General features: G+C 39.9%; 1 protein-coding gene across 1 annotated transcript in view; it reads left to right on the forward strand.

Annotated features, from left to right (window-relative positions):
- The window catches only part of TBC1D5 (TBC1 domain family member 5), a 562,848-nt gene that overhangs the window by 520,135 nt on the left and 20,140 nt on the right, over positions 1 to 22,573 (forward strand). The window contains exon 20 of the mRNA XM_045791684.2: positions 18,448 to 18,547. Within this exon, the coding sequence (XP_045647640.2) occupies positions 18,448 to 18,547 (100 nt within the window). The remainder of the gene's footprint in view (positions 1 to 18,447; positions 18,548 to 22,573) is intronic.

Here is a 22,573-nt window from a genome sequence, read left to right on the forward strand (position 1 = left end):
GCTGAAGATAGAATGTGGTTAACTCCATGTACAAAAAAGAAAAAAGGTACTAGTCATGACTGGACAATAGGTAATTTCTGCATTATCGGGTAGAGCCAAAAGAGTAAAATCAGGTAAGAAATTAGGCTTTTTCTTACCCCCTATAAAAATTTTGGAAGGCACCTTAAAAAAGAAAATTTATTTCTCTTAATTTGTGGGCCTCACATGTTCTATTTTTAAAATATCATTTATAAACCATGTCCCAGATGTCCCACCCACAGCAAGCACGTGATCTGAGTTAATTATTTTAACCTGCCAAAACCTGACTTCAAAAGGATATTTGGAACACTTTCACATGTAAAGCAATGAAGTGAGTATGGATTTAATGTGTAATTGGTCAACTCTAGGGATATGCTAAAAGTCACATTGCAGTTTGGGAGAGGAAAGATTTGCGTGGAAAAATAAAAGTTTCTCCCTGTATTTCACCTGGTGGCCCTGCCCTCCGTCTCTCCTTGGGCTGCTGCAGGGAGGGTCTCTATCTAGGAGGACAGCTGAGGCAGCATGATCATGCCTCACCTGGTTACTCTGATTTTAAAGCAAGCAGTTTTTAATTTTATTAATTATAAGGAGGCAGTGTTCTCCTTTTTACTCTGGTAAAATAGACATAATGTAAAATTTACCACCTTAACCATTTTTAAGTGTACACTTTTGTGTATTAAATTCTTTCATAATATCATGCATTGATTCCATAAACTCTTCAGCAAAACTGAAATCAGTACCTATTAAACAATAACCTTCCATCCCCCCGGCCCCTGCCCCTTGCAACCGCCATTCTACCTAATGTCTTCATGATTTTGCCTCCAAGTACCTCGTATTAATGGAATCATACAGTATTTGTATTTTTGTGACTGGCCTATGCCACTTAGCACAATGTCCACAAAGTTCATCCATGTTGTAACATCTATCAGAATTTCCTCCCTTTTTAAGACAGAATAATATTCTATTATATGTAATACCACATTTTTCTTATCCATCAGTCAATAGATATCTTTTCCGCTTCCACATTTTAGCTATCATGAATAATGCTGCTGTGAACGTGAGTGTAAAAATATCTGAGACTCTGCTTTCAGTTATTTGGAGTAGATACCCAGAATTGCTGAATCATTTGGTAATTCTATTTTTAACTTTTTGAGGACTGTCCATACTGGTTTTCACAGCAGCCGGACCATTCTATATCCCCACCAACAATGCACTAGGATTCAAATTTCTCTACATCTTCCCCGGCTTTTGTTGTTTTCTGGTGTCTGGATAGTAGCCATTCTAATGGGTATGGCATGGGTGTCTCGTGATAGTTTTGGTTTGTATTTCCCTAATGATTAGGGATGTTGTGCATCTTTTCCTGTTTATTGGCCATTCGTATATCTTCTGTGGAGAAATATCTATTTAAGTCCTTCACCTATTTTTTAACCAGGTTGTTGTTTTGTTATTGACTTTTTGGATTCTCTATATCTTCTGGGTATTAATTCCTAATCAGATATAGGATTTGCAAATAATTTCTCCCATTCTGGGGGTTGCCTTTTTACTCTGTTGACTATGTCTTTTGAATGCACATTTTTACTTTTTTTTTTTCCATGAAATCTAGTTTGTCTATTTTTTGTCCTGTTGCCTATGCCTTTGGTATCATATCTAAGAAATCATTGCCAAATCCAATGTCCCATGTTTTCTTCTAAGAGTTCTGTAGTTTTAGATCTTACATTTAGGTCTTTGATCCATTTGGGTTCATTTTTGTGCATTATGTTAAATAAGGGTCCAACTTCATTTTTTTGTAAATGGATAGTTTTCCCAGCACTATTCATTGAAAATACTGTCCTTTCCCTATTTAATGGTCTTGGCACCCTTGCAAAAATTGACCATATATGCAAGAGTTTATTTCAGAGTTCTCTATTCTAATCCATTGGTTTATGTATCTGTTTTTATGCCAGGACCACACCGTTTTAATTATGGTAACTTTGTAGTAAGTTTTGAAATCAGAAAGTATGAGCCCTCCAGTTTTTCTTTTTTTCTTTTTTTTATTTAAATTCCAGTTAGTTAACATACAGTGTAGTATTAGTTTCAGGTATACAATTTAGTGATTTAACACTTCCATATAACACCTGGTGCTCATCGTAAGTGCTATCCTTAATCCACATCACCTGTTTAACCCATACCCTCACCAACCTCCCTTCTGGTAACCATAACCATCATTAAGAGTCTGTTTCTTGGTTTTCCTCTCTCTCTCTTTTTCCCTATGCCCATTTGTTTTGTTTCATAAATTACACATATGAGTGAAATCATATGGTATTTGTCTTTCTCTGACTTATTTCATCAAGATTGTTTTGGCTATTCAGGATACCTTCAGATTCCATATGCATTTTAGGATGGGTTTTTCTATGTCCGCGAAAAACGTTAATGGGATTTTAGTAGGGATTGCATTGAATCTGCAGATTGCTTTGGATAGTATTGGGATTTTAACACTATTAGGTCTTCCAATCCATGAACATAGAATACGTTTACATTTATTTGTGTCTTCTTTAATCTCTTTCAGTGATGTTTTGAAGCTTTCATTGTACAAGTCTTTCACCTCCTTAGTTAAGTCAATTCCTAAGTATTTTAATCTTTTTAATGCTATTGTGAATGGAATTGTTTTTGTAATTCTTTTCCAAATTGTTCATTGTTAGTGTGTAAATATTGCAAACTTATTTTTGTTTGTTGACTTTGTATTCTGCTACTTCACTGAACTCATTTATTTGTTCCAACATTTTTTTGTGGGGCTTTTTTTTTTTTTTTTTTTGGTGGAATGTGTAGGCTTTTCTACATATAAAATCATATCATCTGCACATAAATTTATTTTTTCCTTCCATTGTGAGTGTTTTTTTTAATGTCTGTTTCTTAATTTCATAATTTCTCTGGCTGGTACTTCCAGTATTATATTGCATAGAAGTTGTGAAAGTGACATCTTTGCTTTTTTTTCCCCTGATCTTAAAGGAAAAGCTTTCAGTGTTTCACCATTGATTTTGATGTTCTGTGGTTTTTCCATATATGTTTTTATTATGTTGAGGGAGTTCCTTCTATTGATAGTTTTTTTTTTTTAGTGTTTTTCTTTTATCATAAAAGAGTGTTGAATTTTATTAAATGTTTTTACTGAGCAACTGATATTTTTCCCTTATTTTTTTAATGTGGTTTATTACATGGAGCAGTTTTCACATTTGAATCATCTTTGCATTCTAGGACTAAATCTCAACGATCAAGTTACATAATCCTTTTAATATGCTGTTGAATTTGGTTTGGTTTTTACATCAATGTTCATAAGAGATAATTTGTCTGTAGTTTTTCTTGTAATGTCTTGACTTTGGTATCAGGATAATACTGACCTCATAGAATGAGTTGGGAAATGTTCTCTCATCTTCAATTTTTTGAAAAAGTTTGAAAAGAGGTAATATTTGTTCCCCTCTGAAAGTTTCCTAGAATTCTCCAGTGAAACAGTCAGGTCCAGAGCTTTTCTTTGTTGGGAGTATTTAAATTACTGATTCAATCTCTTTACTAATTATAGGTTTATCACATTTTTTTATGTGAGTTAGTCTCAGTAGATTTTGTGTCTCTAGGGCTTTTGTTCGTTTCATCTAGCTTATCCAGTTTGTTGGCGTGTAGATGTTCATAGTACTCGCTATCCTTTTTATTTATGTAGAATTAGTACTAATGTTCCCACTTTCACTTCTGGTTTTAGTAATTTAAGTCTTTTTTCTTTTTTTCTTAGTCCATTTAGCTAAAAGTTTGTCAATTTTGTTGATCTTTTTGAAGAACCTACTTTTGGTTTCATTGATTTTCTCTAGTATTTTCTATTCTCTATTTTGTTTATTTCTGCTGTAATCTTTATTATTTCCTTCCTCCTGCTAGCTCTGGGTTTAATTTGTTCCTTAAGTTGTATAATTAGATTGTTGATTTTAGATCTTTTTTATTTTAGTAATGTGAGCATTTATAGCTGTAAATTTCTACCTTTAACACTGCTTTTGCTGAATCCCATAAGTTTTGATGTATTGGGGTTTTGTTTTCATTTATCTCTAAATATTCTCTAATTTCTCTTGTAATTTCTTCTTGGATCCATTGGTTGTTTTAAAGTTTGTTCTTTAATTCCTACATATTTATGAATTTTCCAGTTTTAATTCTATAGCCAATTTTTAACTTTATCTCAGTGTAGTCAAAGAAGATACTTTGCATGATACTTGTCTTTTTAATATAGAGATTTAATTTGTGACCTAACATACGGTCTATTCTAGAAGAGATCTGTGAGCATATGAGAAGAATACATATGCTGTTGTTGTTGGATAGGGTGTTTGTATTTGTCTGTTACATCTAGTTGGTTTATTGCATTGTTTAAATACTCTCTTTCCTTACTTATCTTTCGTCTGGTTTTTCTATCCATTTTTGAGAGTGGGGTATTGAAGTCTCCATCTATTATTGTAGAAATGTCTTTTTCTCCCTTCAGTTCTGTTCATTTTTGCTTCATATATATTGCTGCTTTGTTAACACACATGTGTAAATGTTTATCTTCTTGCTGTATTGAACCTTTAATTTATATATAATGTTCTCAGTGTGGGTATCTTTCAGTTCATCTTACTTGGATCTGTTAACCTTCTGGCATGTTTATATGCATGTCTTTCATGAAATACAGGACATTATCAGCCTCTCTCTCCCTTTCTCTCTCGTTTTCTGGGACTCCCACAATGTGCCTATTGGCCTACTTGATGCTGTCGCAAAACTCCCTTAGTTCTGTTCACTTTCTTCAATCTTTTCTTTTTGCTCTTCAGATTCAGCAATTTCTCTTGTTCTATTTTCAAGTTTGCTGATTCCTTTTTCTGCCTGCCGAAATCTGTCTTTGAATCCCTCTAGTGAATTTTTCATTTCAGTTACTTTTCAGCTCCAGGATTTCTTTCTTGGTTTCTTTTTAGGTTTTTTATCTCTTTACTGATGTTTCTATTTTGATCATCCCATCATTTTCATGATGTTCTCCATGTCTTCCTTTAGTTCTTTGGGCATCTTTAAGAAGGCTGTTTTAAAGTCTTTTTCTAGGGGCGCCTGGGTGGCTCAGTCGTTAAGCGTCTGCCTTTGGCTCAGGGCGTGATCCTGGGGTCCTGGGATCGAGCCCCAGATCAGGCTCTTCTGCTGGGAGCCTGCTTCTTCCTCTCCCACTCCCCCTGCTTGTGTTCCCTCTCTCACTGGCTGTCTCTATCTCTGTCAAATAAATAAATAAAATCTTTAAAAAATAAATAAAGTCTTTTTCTAGTTGATCTGCTATCAGGTATTTTTCAGGGACAATTTCTGTTGAATTATGTTTGTCCTTTGAATGGGTCATACTTTCCTGTTTCTTTGTGTGCCTTATGATTTTTGTTGAAAACTAACCATTTTAATCTAATAATATGGTAACTCTGGAAATCATATTCTCTCCCTTTCCCAGGGTTTACTGTTTTTTGTTATTGGGGCTTTTTGTTTGTTTGTTTGTAGGCTATCTCTGTACCAAGATCAGCCTGAGGTATAAATTTATGGTCTTCTCAGGTCTTTTCTGAACCTGTGCCTTTCCCTGGGCATATGCAGTCACTTTCTTCCCTTGTATTTGTAGTAGCTTTTGAATGTTCTAGTCTTTAATAGTTGGCTCCCCGAAGGGGAAAAAGAGAAAAATGGAATAGGAGATAGAATGCAGGCTCTTTAAATCCATTAGAAGTCAGTGGGGGGGGGGGGGGTACAACAATAGTGACCACTCTCTTCTTTGTCTCTAACTCTGTGATCAGAATTAGCAATCAGTGATCACAGTCCAAATCCCTGATGTTTGAAGGACAGGGTCCTTTTTGCCCATCCTGGCTCTCACAAGTTGCATGCAAGCAGCTCTGGGAACAAATACAAAGCTGCCTGCTACAGGGATGGGGATGGGGAGCTGCTATTCTGCTAAGAGCTGAAATGGACCAAAATTAACCTCAGTTTACCTTCAAGCCTTCCCCTGGAAGTAGTCAGCCTTCAATGGACTTCCACTTTCTAAAATAGTTACATGACACAGATTCTGCCAGTGTAATTGTCTTCTAGGTGGGGAGACAGATTCCTGGTGCTTCCTATTCCACCATCTAACCCAGAGGCAGTATTCTTTAATGTAGTGGCTTTTAACAGTATGAAGTCATATAAAATAATGTCAAGATTAGGGGTTAGTGCCTTTTTTTCTAGACTACAATAGGCAGGAAGAAACATCACCATTGTAGCATGATGTGGGTGGAGGGAGAGGTCTCAGTGATTGTTATAAAAAACCTGTCCTGTGAGGATATTTCTGATGTCTGCAACCAGCGTGCATCTCAGTGGTGGGCCATAACACTGCTTCGGTGGCTAAGAGACAAGGAAGTCTTCTAGTGTAAATTTTGCTACTGGCTAACTACCTAGCTATGTTAAAGTTTATTTGTAAAATGAAGGGGTCAAAATAGATTATCTTTAAGGGCAAGTTCAGCACTGAAATATCATTTGTTACCTCAAAATATAACACCTTAAGCTTTGAATTTCAGTTCATAATTTCCATTCATATCTAACGTGTTTGTTTACATCCTGTCTGAAAGCAGGAACTGTTTTATTTACTGGGGAATTTGCTTACCATCTTTGCTATTTTAAGTATCTGTAAGAATCTCATTCTTTCTAGGCAGTCCATAAAGAACAATATACAACCTCTGATGTTCCTACTTCAGATGCATAGAAGGAGGCCCTTTGCCCTGAAAGTATACTCAGGGTTTTCACATGGACAAAATATTATACTTATTTACTTTTTTACAGGCTATTTCATGTAAGTTGTTCTTAACCGTCTAGTGTTATTTAGAGTACAGGTTTGTTCAGATGTAGTGTTCTTTAGAGTTTGATTTGGTGATTTAAAAATATTAACATCATTTCTCCTTGGTAATCACCTTTTATTTTTTTTTCTTCTGTTTTCCTCTCTATTATGTTATTTGAATAATAACTTATTTTTACAAAAATATGATCTAATTTCATTGTAGAAAATCCAGAAAAAAATAAGCAAAAAGAAAAGGGAAGAATTATATATAATCCCACCATTTGGAGAATAACCAATATAAACACTTTGGTGAATATCTTTCCTTTTTTTTTTTTTTTTTTCAAAAACAGTCATTCTTTACCTACTACTTTGTAACTTGTTTTACCCTAATACATGATGTTATTGTTAAATGTTCTCCTATGAGAACATTTCAAAAAGTTGCATAATATTCTGTTCATGAAGGTACCACAAGTTACCTAAGTGACCTGTCATTAGACATTTAGGTTTTGCGTGGAGTATGTGTGTATGCGTGCTGCCATTGAGTGTGCGGTGAATATCCTGGGAGTTGTGTTTTTGTCTGTATCCATAATTCCTTGGAATAACTTTCTAGAATTATATAAATAATCTAGAGACAACAACAAGATGAACATTTATTGAGTGTTTACCATGTGCCAAATACCATGCAAAGCACTTCGTATGGAAAATCGAGTGTAATTCAGTCCTCCAACAATCATCTGACGTAGGAATTAGCATTATCCCAATTTTATTTTATTTTTTTAAAGATTTATTTATTTATTTATTCGACAGAGAGAGAGACAGTCAGCGAGAGAGGGAACACAAGCAGGGGAGTGGGAGAGGAAGAAGCAGGCTCTCAGCGGAGGAGCCTGATGTGGGACTCGATCCGGGAACGCCGGGATCACGCCCTGAGCCGAAGGCAGATGCCTAATGACTGCACTACCCAGGCCCCCTATCCCAATTTTAGAGACAGGAAACGGAGGGTCAGAGAGCTTGGCTCTCTAGTCAGGGTCACAGAGGTGGCGCGTGCAAGCACAGTGTATACTGACTGCAGGGCTCGTGGTCAGAATCCAGCGTGCTCCAACATGGCAGTGCTGCTTTACACACCCATACACTTATTTTTATACTCCTCAAAAGTTGTCTTTGTGCTCTTCTTCCGTTTTCTCTGGTGGTGTCTTCCTCTGCTGATACCATATGCTCTGGCTTGGATTTCGTCCACACCGTGTGTGTATTTTGCCCTTGTGTACACCACAGCTTCCTCAGAACATCCGCGGCCTTCCCACTTTTCTCCTTGAGACTTTCCGTTTCCTTCACTTCCCACTTCTTGCTCACCCATCTGCTCAAGAAAGACTGGGCGTCTTTCCTGTCTTCTGGTTGCTATATTTAGCCTGTCCCCGCTGCCTGCCGTTGGCGTCGGTTCTCTTGCCTGCTTCTCTTGCTGTCTGAGGGCACCCCGGGGAAGCTAAGCAGAACTCTATACGGGGGCTCTTCCTGCCCCACTTTTCTCCCAAACCAAGGACTAGGGGGTTTAATCCAGCCATGGACAGACACACTGCTGCAGCCCGTTATAATCGTCATGAGCACGGGGCGTGTGAGGGGCGTGGCCACAGCAGCCTGTACGTCAGACTGCAGCCCTTCAAACATGATCATCTGCAGAAAGAACGTATAGAGATGAACAGGAAGGGAGGGGAGCTCTTCTGCTCACCCTCAGCTCCTGCTATTCTCCACGCTCCAGCTCGACTCACCCGCTGGGTTCTTTGCCTGGGGCCCATACTTCTGACTCTGCTCTTTGTTTACTGGGTCCCTGCTTCTTAAAGCACCTTTATTCATCCTTTCTTCTGAGCCAATTCCCCCCTACTTCTTGAAGGCCCACCAACTTGCTGCCTTTTCCAGAAAATCTGCTTTCCTTTCCACCTCTTGAATTGGAAGTCCTCTGCTCCCCCTAGAATTGTGAAGCCTCATCTTTCATATCTTCTACGGAACTCACCTTACTCCTCTCTTACCTCCCTTTAAGCTTGTAGAGATCTGAATCCATGTCTCATTCATTGTTGTATTTCCCACGATGTCTGGGAATACACACGAATATGTTGCTGAATACACTAATAAGTGAATAAATAATAAACTACAAAAGCTCGTTCTAGTAACAAGAAATAACAGGCAGACATTGAATCATTTTATAAAATTGATATATAAAATCCATATACTATTAACCAATTTATACAGTTGATAATATTCGAGCAGAAGTGTAATGATACATCAGCTATTGGGGGAGGGGTGAAGGATATGGAAACACTACTTTCTAAAAAGCAAATTTTAAAAAAAATGTCTTCAGATACAGTCAAAACAACAACAATAATAGAACACAGTGAATCATACCTCAATGCTTTTGAAGGAAAACAGTTTAGTAAGGAATATGGGGTTGGGACCTAGCACTGTAATTGATGAGGCTTTTTTTTTTAATTTTTTATTATGTTAGTCACCATACAGTACATCATTAGTTTTTGATGTAGTGTTCCATGATTCATTGTTTGCGTATAACACCCAGTACTCCATGCAATATGTGCTCTCCTTAATACCCATCACCCCCTCCCCTCTGAAACCCTCAGTTTGTTTCCCAGAGTCCATAGTCTCTCGTGGTTCATTCCCCCTTCTATTTACCCCCCCTTCATTCTTCCCTCCCTTCTCCTACCAATCTCCCTGCTATTCCTTATGTTCCACAAATGAGTGAAACCATATGATAATTTTCTTTCTCTGCTTGACTTATTTCATTTAGCATAATCTCCTCCAGTCCCGTCCATGTTGCTGCAAATGTTGGGTAATCGTTCTTTCTGGTGGCTGAGTAATATTCCATATTATATATGGACCACATCTTCTTTATCCATTCGTCTGTTGAAGAGCATCTCCGCTCCTTCCACAGTTTGGCTGTTGTGGACAATGCTGCTGTGAACATTGGGGTGCATATGTCCCTTCTCTTCACTACGTCTGTATCTTTGGGGTAAATACCCAGTAGTGCAATTGCTGGATCACAGGGTAGCTCAATTTTTAACTTTTTAAGGGACCTCCACACTGTTTTCCAGAGTGGCTGTACCAACTTGCATTCCCACCAACAGTGTAAGAGGGATCCCCTTTTCCCACATCCTCTCCAACATTTGTTGTTTCTTGTCTTGTCCATTTTTGCCATTCTAACTGGCGTAAGGTGGTATCTCAATGTGGTTTTGATTTGAATTTCCCTGATGGCTAATGATTTTGAACATTTTTTCATGTGTCTCTTAGCCATTTGTATGTCTTCATTGGAAAAGTGTCTGTTCGTATCTTCTGCCCATTTTTTGATTTATTTGTTTCTTGTATATTAAGTTTGAAAAGTTCTTTATAGATCTTGGATACCAGCCTTTTATCTGTAGGGTCATTTGCAAATATCTTCTCCCATTCTGCGGGTTGCCTCTTTGTTTTGTTGACTATTTCCTTTGCTATGCAGAAGCTTTTTATCTTGATGAAGTCCCAAAAGTTCACTTTTTCCTTTGTTTCCCTTGCGTTTGGAGACGTGTCATAAAAGAAGTTGTTGTGGCCGATGTGAAAGAGGTTACAGCCTATGTTCTCATCTATGATTTCGATGGATTCCTGTCTCACATCAAGGTCTTTCATCCATTTGGAGTTTATCTTTGTGTATGGTGTGAGAGAGTGGTCAAGTTTCATTCTTCTGCATATAGCTGTCCAGTTTTCCCAGCACCATTTATTGAAGAGACTGTCTTTTTTCCACTGGATGTTGGTGGGGCTCTCTTAAAGGAAACTGAGATGTGAGATTATGCATTGGAAGAACCATAATAATTAAGCCTAAGAAAGAATGCATACCCTGGGAAGAAATGGGAGAGTGGGCCAAGTGACTTGGGTCCTCAAATAGCTGCCTCAACCTTGGCATACACTTTCAGAAAATGTGGCTTACAGAGGATGAGACAGTGTTCCGTGCGGGAAATAATGAGAGAATCTACCTCATGGTTTTGTTGTGCAGATTAAGTGAGTTAATGCAGGCAAAGCCCAGTGGCTGGCATATTGTAGTTGCTATAAAGCGTTGGATACCAGCTGTCTTTCTCTTCAGGTGGAGTCACCCTCATTCTGTGGCCCTGCCCTACAGGGCTGCCAAGTACGGGAGGTGGTGTGTTGCACACAGTAGTCGACACGTGGCCATACTTCATAAACCTCCATCCATTTCTTGCCTTTAGCCCTAATTAGTCTTTCAGGGCTAAGCCACATAAAGTTTTGAAACTATGAGCCAGTGTTTTCCAGAAGTAAATCATAAAACCCTGTACTCAAATTCCATTTCACTGTTTTGACCTGATTATAAACAAAATGTTTTAAAGAAAGAATAATTGCCTTTATTGAGTACCTGCTCAGTGCTAGATACTCTGTGCTCTCATTTCATTCTCGTACCAGTCCTGCCAGTGGGAGTGAGGGGAACAAGAAGTTACAGAGCTTATCCAATATCATACAGCTAGTAACTGGCAGAAACATGATTTGAACCTCGATGTGTCTATGCCAGACTTGCGGCCTCATCCACCACATTTCCTCCTGTAATGGAGGCAGGACATACAGCCAGAGTAAATATCATAAGGAGTTCTCTTCAGTGTCTTATTTACACATAAAAGTTACACTAACTGCTTGTTTCCATAAAACTTCAAGGCAATTAGCCAAGCATTTGTTTTTGATTACAGAAGATGAGTTTACTGAAAACAAATGACTAAAGCTGTCAGTGTTTAAAGCATGTTAGTTGTGGGGAGAGTGAAGCATGAGAAGCTAAGATAGAAATGTAAAGTTTGTTCTCACAATCTTAGAAGCTCGATTCTTGGCTCTTCTTTTATCTGTAATTATATAATAGAGTGAAGAATAAGTGACAAGCCACCCTTTTGCCTCCAAGTTATTCCATTTCTATTTATAAAGTCTGAGAAAGTTGAAGGGTTTAGGAATGTTTTAAGATTATGCAAACTCTGGAGAGGTTATACCCTAGATCTCAAATTTCCAGGTGGAAGAGGTTCTTGGGCCCCTCAACCTGTTTGAACCAGAATGCTCCTCTTATCTCATTTGGTGGGCTTTCCTTTGAAAAAACAGTTTTAAATGAGTGAAAGTTGTCATTTTCTACAGTGTAGATTCCATTTATACTGAGGTTTACTTGGGATTAAGGCAAGAAAATGCTCATTTGCCGCCAGAGCCCTAAGCACAACTGCAGACTTGGAAAACTGTGTTCTTATATCCATGCATGCTCACTCAGAACGTGCTGCGGGCTGCCACGTTGTCAGGGCTTCCCTGTGCATGCGTGCAAGTTGTGCACTGCACAATGTAGGGGACACCGGTCTCATCACGTTTTTATTATTATAATGTTCCTGCTAGCACAGTAAAATGTTTGAGGAAGAAACCCTCTGAGCTGTAGTCTTCCTCCAGCTGTCCAGCACCTCATGACCAGCAGACCAGGCCTCTCTCCTCCAAAGTGTCTCCTTTCAAGTTCTTCTTCCCTCCCAGCTTTTAAAAAGAAAATAAAAAGAAACTCCATTTAGATAGGAGTGACTACTGAAGATTAAATCTCCCAACAACTTTTATATTATAAAAGAAGTGATTGCTAAATCCAAATTAAACTAATACAGAAAAAAATAGGACTTTTAAAGCCGGGAGGCAGTGCATTCCTAGTGCCCTTTGTCCACTCTGGGCTGACAGCACCCCAGTTGTTAGCCACATGCAGGGAGAAACGTAAGCCATTGTTGGGCCTCCTTTTTTTAAAAGACTGCCAAGCTCTGGCCTCAGTACAGTTCTGAGCTCATCCAGCTGGGTTTGTGTCTATAACCCACTGAAAAATTGACCTGTTCATGAGAGGTGACAGGAGGTAGGGACCAGGATTTCCAAAACAATTATTCCTGTTAAAGACTGGCGTGCACTCGACCTCATACTTTAGTAATTCGTAGAACACTTCTGTTCCAGCTACAAGACTGTAAACTCCTTGGAAGCAAAGTATCTGACTTATATCTTGTCCAAAGACTGCTGAATTTCGGCCCAGGTTGGGTGAGGATTAGTTAGAGTTACATGACTTGTTAATGGCAGGACCAGAACTAGAACTCAGATTTTCTCGTGCCATATGCCAACCTAGCATTCTGTCCATTCTTCCACTGTTTCAGTTATCTGTTGCTGCATAACACCACTCCAGACCTCCACTCCCTAAAACAGCAACACGGCTGTTTCTCATAGGTTTACAGTCAGGCGTTTGGTTGGGCTGTTCTGCTTCATGTGATGTTGACTGAGTCGCTTCAGAGGGATTGGGCAGAAAGGTCCCAGGAGATTTCATTTCCATGTCTAGAACCTCAGTGCTTCTCCCATGGCCTCTTTCTCTCCGTATTTTCTCGCCTCTCTTTCGGTATTCTAGCCTGAACTTCTTTACAACTTGGTAGCTGTCTTCCTCTAGCAGAAGGAAGCAGGAGTTGGCAGGCCTCTTACACTAGTCCAGAACCGACAGTGTGACTTTTACTGCATTCTCTGGCTCATGGCAAGTGACAAGTCCAGCCCAGATTCAAGGGGAGGGGAAATAGACACTACCTCTTGATGAGAGGAACAGCGTATACATTGAGAGAGGGAAGGAGTTGATGGGGGCTGTCTTGGAGACTAACTATAACCATGGTTAGCCAGCAGATGTAGCCTTCTCTCCCTGATTCCTAACAGCCTGACAGAACAGGCAAACTCAAGCCTGTGCAGAAACAAAGGAGAAAAGGGAAAAGAAAAACACCCTGAAACACCCCATCCCTTTCCATCTCAAAGCCCAGCCAAAGAGTTAGGAAGGTGGCACCTGCCTGCCCACCCGCCCCTTTGATCATTCCTTGGCTGAGTTTCTTCTGATCATTATTTGAGCATCCGAGGAGAGGCTCCTGCTCTTTGTGCCGGATGTAAAGAGCACAATTAGTGCAGGCGTACCCTACAGCGGACATTTCACAATACTTTGGTTTTAGAGCTACTGCTATGTCTCTTCTGTGTCAGGCTTTTAAATGCTTATTTCTAAAGGCTCATTCTCTATGCAGTAGTTAAAAACTACTTTTCAGCGCTGCCTCATGTATTGCTAAAGTGTAATAGACCTACAAGTAACCTTTTCAACCGTTGATTTCCATCTATAAGTCAAATTATACTCTCTCGCTAAGAAAAAAGCAGATCTCATTTTCTCCTGCTTTCTTTTTAACAACACAGAGGATTCTTATGTGAAAGAACAAGCATCTAAGACTGGGAAATCAATTTTCTAGCCTGTTCCACCTCTGGTAACATCCTTCCTTTGTATTCTAATGAACTTGGTTTAAAATTCCTACAGAATGAGGATTACAGGCATACTTTGTTTTATTGCGCTCTGCAGATATTACATTTTTTACAGATCGAAGGTTTGTGGCAATCTTGCATCAAGCAAGTCTACATTCTAATGGCACCACTCTTCCACCAGCATTTGCTCACTTCATGTCTTTGTGTCACATGTGGGTAATTCTTGCAATATTTCATTCAGATTCATTCATTATTAATGTATTTGGTGATCTGTGATAAGTGATCTTTGATGTTACTATTGTAAGCATTTAGGGGTGCCGCAAACTGCACGCATTTGGGACAGTGAACTTAATAAATACGTGTGTTCTGACTGCTCCACTGACCATTTCCCCATCCGCCTCCCCCTCCTTGGGCCCCCTCTTCCCTGAGATACAATATTGAAATGAGGCCGATTCATGACCCTACAGTGACCTCCACGTGTTCACATGAAAGGAAGAGTCACACATCTCTCTCACTTTAATTCAAAAGCTAGAAATGATTAAGCTTAGTGAGAGAGGAATGTTGCAAGCTGAGATAAGCCGGAAGCTAGCCCTCTGGCGCCGCCACTCGGTTAGCCAAGTTGTGAACGCAAAGGGAAAGTTCCTGAAGGAAATTAGAAGTGCCGCTCCAGTGAACACGTGAATGATAAGAAAGAGAAACAGCCTTATTGCTGATGGGAGGAAAGTCCGAGTGGTCTGGATAGAAGATCAAACCGGCCACAACATTCTCTTAAGCCAGAGCCTAGTCCACAGCAAGGCCCTGACTCATTTCAATTCTGTGAGGACTGAGAGGTGAGGAAGCTGCAGAGGAGAAGTTTGAAGCCGGCAGAGGTGGGTTCATGAGGTTTACGGGAAGACGCCGGCTCCGTAACATCAAAGGGCAAGGTGAAGCAGCGAGCGATCCAGAAGATCGAGCTAAGATAACTAATGAAGGTGGCCGCCCTAAACAACACATTTTCTTCTCTTTTCTGTTTTTTTTTCAAGATTTTATTTATTATTTTTTTTGAGAGAGAGTGAAAGTGAGAGAAATCACAGAGCTCTGGAGAGGGAGAAGCAGACTGGCCGCTGAGCGGAGAGGTCAATGTGGGGCTCGATCGCAGGACCCCAAGATCATGACCTGAGCCAAAGGCAGACACTTAACTGACTGAGCCACCCAGTCGTCCCCAGATTTTCATTGTAGATGAAAACAGGCTTCTACTGGAAGAAGATGCCGTCTAGGACTTTTGTAGCTGGAGAGAAGGAGCCAGTGCCTGTCTCCAGAGCTTCAGAGAACAGACTGACTCTCACTGGGGGCTGATGCAGCTGGTGACTGTAAGTTGAGGCCAGTGCTCACTGACCATTCTAAAAATCCTAGGGCCCCTAAGAATTATGCTAGGTCTAGGGGCGCCTGGGTGGCACAGTCGTTAAGCTTCTGCCTTCGGCTCAGGCGTGGTCCCAGCATTCCGGGATCGAGCCCCACATCAGGCTTCTCTGGGGGGAGCCTGCTGCTTCCTCTCCCACTCCCCCTGCTTTGTTCCCTCTCTCGCTGGCTGTCTCTGTCAAATAAATAAAATCTTAAAAAAAAAAAAAAAAGAATCATGCTAGATCTACTCTGCCTGCTCTGTACATGGAACAACGAAGCCTGAATGACAGCACATCTATTTATAACATGGTTTATTGAATATTTGAAGCCCACTCCTGAGACCTCCTGCTCAGAAGAAAAGAAAGATTCCTTTCAGAATATTACCGCTCATTGATCATGCATCTGGTCACCCAAGAGTTCTGATGGAGATGCAGAAGATGAATGTTGTTTCATGCCCGCTAGCACAGTATCCATTCTGTAGCCCATGGATCAAGGAGCAATTTTGACTTTTAAGTCTTACTATTTAAGAAATATATTTTATAAGCCTTTAGCTGCCATTGATAGTGATTCTTCTGATGGATCTGGGCAAAGTAAATTGAAAACCTTCTGGAAAGAATTCACCATTCTAGATGCCATTAAAAACACTAATGATGTATAGGAAGAGGTCAAAATATAGACACTGACAGGAGGTTGGAAGGAGTTGATTCCAACACTCAAGGATGACTTTGAGACGTTCAAGACTTCAGTGGGGGAGGTCACTGCAGATGTGGTAGAAATAGCAAGAGAACTGGAATTAGAAGTGGAGCCTGTAGCTGTGACTGGTTGCTACAATCTCATGTTAAAGCTAGCAGATGAGAAGTTGCTTCTTAGGGATGAGCAAAGAAGGTGGTTTCTTGAGATGGAATCTTCTGATGCAGATGCTGTGAAGATTGTTAAAGCGATAACGAAGGATTGAGAATATCACATAAACTGAGTTGATAAAGTAGCAGCCAGTTTGAGGGGATTGACTCCAATTTTGAAAGAAGTTCTACTGTGGGGAAAATGCTATCAGACAGCGTCACATGCTACACAGAAGTCGTTCATGAAAGGAAGAGTCAATCAGTATGGCAAACTTCATTGTTACTTTATTTTGAGAAATTGCCCCAGCCACCCCAGCCTTCAGCAGCCACCACTCTGATCAGTCAGCAGCCATCAACATGGAGACAAGAGTCCTCACCAGCAAAAAGCTCAGATTTTAAAATGCAAAAAGCATTTTTAGCAATAAAGTATTTTTTTAAGATTCTGGGGTTTTTTTAAAGATTTTATTTATTTATTTGACAGAGAGAGACAGCCAGCAATAGAGGGAACACAAGCAGGGTGAGTGGGAGAGGAAGAAGCAGGTTTCCCACTGAGCAGGGAGCCCGATATGGGGCTCTATCCCAGGACTCCGGGATCACACCCTGAGCCGAAAGCAAACGCTTAACGACTGAGCCACCCAGGCGCCCCTAAGATTCTATTTTTGAATAATCTCTACACCCAACATGGGGCTCAGACTTACAACCCTGAGATCAAGAGTCACATGCTCTTCTGAATGAGCCAGCCAGGCACCCCACAAAAAAGGATATACATTGTTTTTTTAGACATAATGCTATCGTACACTTAATAGACTACAGTATAGTGTAAACATAACTTTTTTAAAATTTATATAAACACAACTTTTACATGCACTGGGAAACTAAAAAATTCATTTCACTCACTTTATTGTGATACTTTCTTTATTGCAGTGCTCTGGAACCAAACCCACAGTATCTCTAGGGTATGCCTGTATTCTCTTGCTTTGAGAAAAATTCTCTTAATCTTCTAAATTTCCTTGAGAAGTTTTTTTTGCATGTATGTTTTTTTTCCTTTAAAAAAAAGACTTTTGTTGTTGTTGTTACAGGTAGATTGTCTTTTACCATTTAGATAATTATTCAACCCAGAGCGTTTTTTCCTAGAAACAATCACATAAATAAAATTCTCTAGTGTCATATCAAAAGAGGAAACGTAGGGGCGCCTGGGTGGCACAGCAGTTAAGCGTCTGCCTTCGGCTCAGGGCGTGATCCCGGCGTTATGGGATCGAGCCCCACATCAGGCTCTTCCGCTATGAGCCTGCTTCTTCCTCTCCCACTCCCCCTGCTTGTGTTCCCTCTCTCGCTGGCTGTCTCTATCCTGTCGAATAAATAAATAAAATCTTAAAAAAAAAAAAAAAAGAGGAAACGTAAGAGCAGCTATTTATGGGCTGTAGGGGCAAAGCTCTTCCAAGTGCTTTGGGAAATCTTACATTTTAAGAGATTATCATTGTCTCTGGTTCCCCAAATGTGTGTGAGGAAATGTAATGTTCTTGTACCCAGCTGCCTAGGGAGTAGGGTCCACTGAAATCACATTTATTCTCCCAATTTGTATGGCCCAGTTATTGAAGATATTGTATGGACTCTTTTTACAGGGTTGTGTGGGTAAGTATTTACACATGACACAACGCTCGCATTCAATTAGAGAAAGTCCAGATTTTTTTAAAACACCACTTTACTCTTTCTCTTATTTTGCCGGTGGAGGCAGTGGTGGATTTGCTCATTTATTTGTTATTTTCTTTTGTTTGTCTAACACTGAAAAGACATTGTGCCTCTTTAAAATCATCCAAATCATTTGGAGACCTTTGGGGATTTTATTTGAATTTTTTAAAATTTCCATACCATGGTGCCTGGGTGGCTCAGTCGGTTAAGCATCTGACTCTTGGTTTCAGCTCAGGTCATGATCTCAGCGTCTTGGGATTGAGCCCCACTTCAGGCTCCTCACTCAGCAGGGAATCTGCTTGAAGAGTCTCTCCCTCTGCCCCTCCCCCCAACTCGAGTGCACACACACTCTCTCTTTTTCTCTCTCTCTCTAAAATAAATAAATAAATCTTTAAAAATAAATAAAATAAATTTTCCGTATCTTTACCCCTTTCGTTTTAGGAAGAAGAATTAGAAGCCCAAATTTCCTTCCTTCAAGGACAGTTGAATGACCTGGATGCCATGTGCAAATACTGTGCAAAGGTGATGGACACTCATCTTGGTGAGTGAGCTACTTTGGCCCTGGGAGTAATGATAGTCATAACAACAGTATCTAGTTGGCCCTGTGTTAAACTTTTCACATGCATTATCCCATTAATCCTCACAGCAGCACCATGGTAGAGGTACTCTTACTGTCCACATTGTACAAATGAGGAAACTGAAGCACAGAAAGATTAATAAAATTTCCCAAGGTTATGTCACTCACTAGTAAATAGAGTAGAAATTCAAAATCAAGCAGCTTGACCATAGATTTCAATTCTCAACTGCTACACTACGTATTGTAAATATCTGTCTACCTCAAACCAAAATGAAATGTTGAGCTTTCAAGGGGTGATGCAGTCAGTTAAGCACGTGACTCTTGGTTTCCGCTCAGGTTGTAATCTCAGGGTGGGAGATTGAGCCCCACATTGGGCTCCATGGTCAGCACAGAGCCTGCTTAAGACTCTTTCTCCCTCTTCCTCTGCCCCTCCCCCCAAATAAATAAATCTTAAAAAAAGAAATGTTGAGCTTTCGAGATCAAATAGTCAGTTCTACTCTTGTGCCAACCTGTCTGTCATTACCAGTGTGATCATTATTTTGACAGTGTTTTATTTTTTAATGCGTGTTTTTAACCACCAGCCTGAATTGTGTGTCAGGACCACGTGACCTTTTCTTACTTCTGACTGTTTATATTCTAAGAAATGTCCTAGTTTGAAGTTCCATTTACATGTGAGTCATACATATGTCACATTAGAAAGTCTTAAGGCATTATCCTCTACATTTGTGAAAGTTCTATATTTTGTATTAGAAATGGTCTCTGTTGGATCATGTATGTTTTGCTTTAGCAACTCTGTTCTGCTTGCAGAACTTTGGAATGCAGACTATTAGTGTTTTTCAGTCCTCTTATGGGCATCCTTTCTTTTTCCATTCTTCAGTGTCTAGCATCTGTAGTTTGGGAACAAATTAGGAAAATAAAACGTATACTCTAATGGAAATGGCCAATATGCTGCTCTGTGAGTGTAGACAAATGACAGTCCCAAGTATTAAAGAAATCAGGATGCATCCCACTTATGAGGGGAACCAAAGAGAATCTGCCAAGACCCCTTCCGCCAGGCAGGGGTCCTAGAAGGAGCCCATCTGTGGGGCCTTTGCAGAAGGTAGACTCTCTTCCTTGGACTCCACTGATCTCTCAGCCTATTAGGTCACGAGTCCATTACACTCTGTCAAAACAGCTTTTATTTAAGTGTAGCCTGAACCATACTGGCCTCTAGTAAGGAGTAAATGTTCTCTTACAGTTGGGGAGGTGCTTGACCTCAGTGGCTGGTTGTCTACCAGTGTCTTACTAGGCAGCTGCTGGGCCCCGTCTCTCGCCTCAGCCTTATTTCTCCTCTCTTGACCACTCCCTCAGAGAAAGAGCTCAAGAGGGGGAAAGAACAGGAGAAACCCTGCAGGTGACGAAAAGGGTAGTGTCTCTTATCACAGCAAGAACTGTTACCCTTGTCACATCTGACCCACCCCATCACAGCGGTTTATTTATATGCTTCATTATGACCAGTTTTACGAATCCAGATAGAACTAAGTTTTCATGAATCGCATAGCATCCCACTTTTTTTTTTTTTTTAAGATTTTATTTATTTGAGAGAGCAAGAGAGAGAGAGCACGAGCAGGGGGGAGAGAGAGAGAGAGCTGAGCAAGGACCCCAACGTGGGGCCCAACCCCAGGGCCCTGGGATCATGACCTGAGCCGAAGGCAGATGCTTAACCGACTGAGCCACCCAGGCGCCCCTTATAGCATCCCACTTTTAAATTTATCAAAAAGAAGTAATGAAGAGCAATAGCTTATATATAAATAATATATATTATATAACTGATTTTGGTTAAATATTATTTTAATTTTAAAGCAAGTGTGTGGGTGGGTGTATATGTGTATGTTTGCTTCTCTGGCTATGTGGGTGACCTTTGTATTGCTTGATTTGGGTTTTGACCAAAGTAGGAGAACAAAGAAGTGACTGAGAGAAAGATTTACTGAAACTCTAGAAAATCCTGTTAGGAAATTTCTAAGTTGTTTGGTCCACATAGCAGCCTTTAAAGCAGCTTTACTTAAGCCTCAGAATTTTCAAAGAGCTTTTGCTCTGATTTTGGTCTCTCAATCAGCACTGTAAGAGTATTTTCTCATTGCATGGGACGGGGAAACACTTTAATTAAAGAAAAGCCCATACCAGATGTGAATTTTCAACTAACCGCAAAACTAAATTTGTTTTTGTGTGTACGTTTCACTTTCAGCCAGAATCCCTTCATATAGCTGTCAGCTTCTTTTCTCCATATAAATAGCAGGACTGCCTTTTTAAAGTAGGGTTGAAGGATGCTACAAAGACTTCCTGGCCCCTGGGCCCACAGATGGATTTCATTTCACCTGCCTGTTATAACTTTGGTTTATTAAAGGGTATTCCTCTGTTGTAGGCAGTTTTGATTCCAAGCAAAAATTAGAGGAAAACAAAAAAAGATTAGTAAAGGTGAAGCTCCTGATTTACTTTTTGGCTTACTGTACTGCCTTTAAAAATGACTTCAGTACCCTAGTAATTTTTTCATGTGATGTTTTCTATTTTTACTGATTATGAAGGCAGTACAAAATTGGAACAACTGAAAACCCCATTAATAAGGGTCTTATTATAACATAGTGTAATGTAACCTTAATATTAAATATTAAAATAATTTTCTTTAACATAAGGAGATGTTCATGGTGTATTATTAAGGGAAAAGACAGGTAGCACAATAGTATATATTTGATGTGAAAATAATAATTAACAGTGATGGCCTGGATGAAAGGAAGATTTTAGGGGGCTTCTCCAGGGGGGTCCCTAATTTTTTATGCTTGGGAAATACAGGACAGTCTCTGAAAGCCTGCAGATGGCTGAAGCGTCTGGAGGGTCATCTTTGCACTCCAGGCAAGAGTCAGTTGTAAGAGTGTCTGGAGTGGTGTCAGGAAAGGCAGGCTTGTGTGGCACCAGATGGACACAGGGTGACATCAGACTCTGTCACTTAGCCCAGCCTGCTTGTGATCATGTCTTCATATGTACAGTGAAGACACAATTATCTACCTTGCCAGTTTGTTGCCAAGACGAATGTGTTTTTAAAGCCGAGCACAAGGGCATGGCCCAACGCTGGGTTTTCAACACAGATTCTCTCCTCTGTCCCCTTAACTCCTAACTGTCCCCTCTGAGGGAAGATCCTGAGACACTCGTCAAGCCCATGACCAGAATGCCAGGTATTGACTTGTCTGGGCCCCTACAACTAGTTAATGGGAGAAGGAGGACCAATACAAAGTTGCCCAGCACCCAACTAAATATTCCTTTATCAAATGATGCAGAAAGATGCTGGAATTTGGGATATGCCGGTCCTAAGATGAGGTGTGTGGGCTCTTTGAGCGAGAATAGCTTTAGCAGAACAGAATGATGCAGCCTCCTTGCCATGAGCACTGCTGGGTCTCCATGCTGCCCTGGGCCACAGGCTACCACGGTAGCTGTGAGAATTGCCTCAGAAACTTCTAGCAAGTATTTCTCCATATCCTCTCCTAACGTTAATTGTTTTCACTAAGTTCCTTTCATTTCAAGGCAATTCCATTTCACCCTACGTTTTCATCAGACATGCAGTAATATCTTAAAATGTCAAGTAGAGTTCAAGGCTATTTTTATAACTGCCAGAACAAATACAGAGAAAAACCTCTCAGTTAAAAATTATATAAAGGCATTTGTTCAATGGTCCTTTAATTATAGAGGTAATAACACTGACAGGTTAGCAGTTCTTTCCTTATGGTACTGGGACCCAAAACTAAACGAATATTTGTTTTAGTGAAACTCTACCAAAATTCTAATTTCATTACTTCCACATAATTGAACTGCTTGAATTCAAAGATTGAGAGACAGGAATTGAAAATACATGTTTTGTTAAACCTAACTTTCCTGCCAACTTCAGAAGCCTTGTTTTACGTGTTCATTTTTCTGTTGCCATAGTTACTCCCCTTCCTGTCATCTTGACGGTTGAGTTAAAAG

This window comes from Ursus americanus, chromosome 20 (genome assembly GCF_024610735.1).
Source record: "Ursus americanus isolate L20-20 chromosome 20, mUrsAme1.1.p, whole genome shotgun sequence".
NCBI classification, from domain to species: Eukaryota; Metazoa; Chordata; class Mammalia; order Carnivora; family Ursidae; genus Ursus; species Ursus americanus.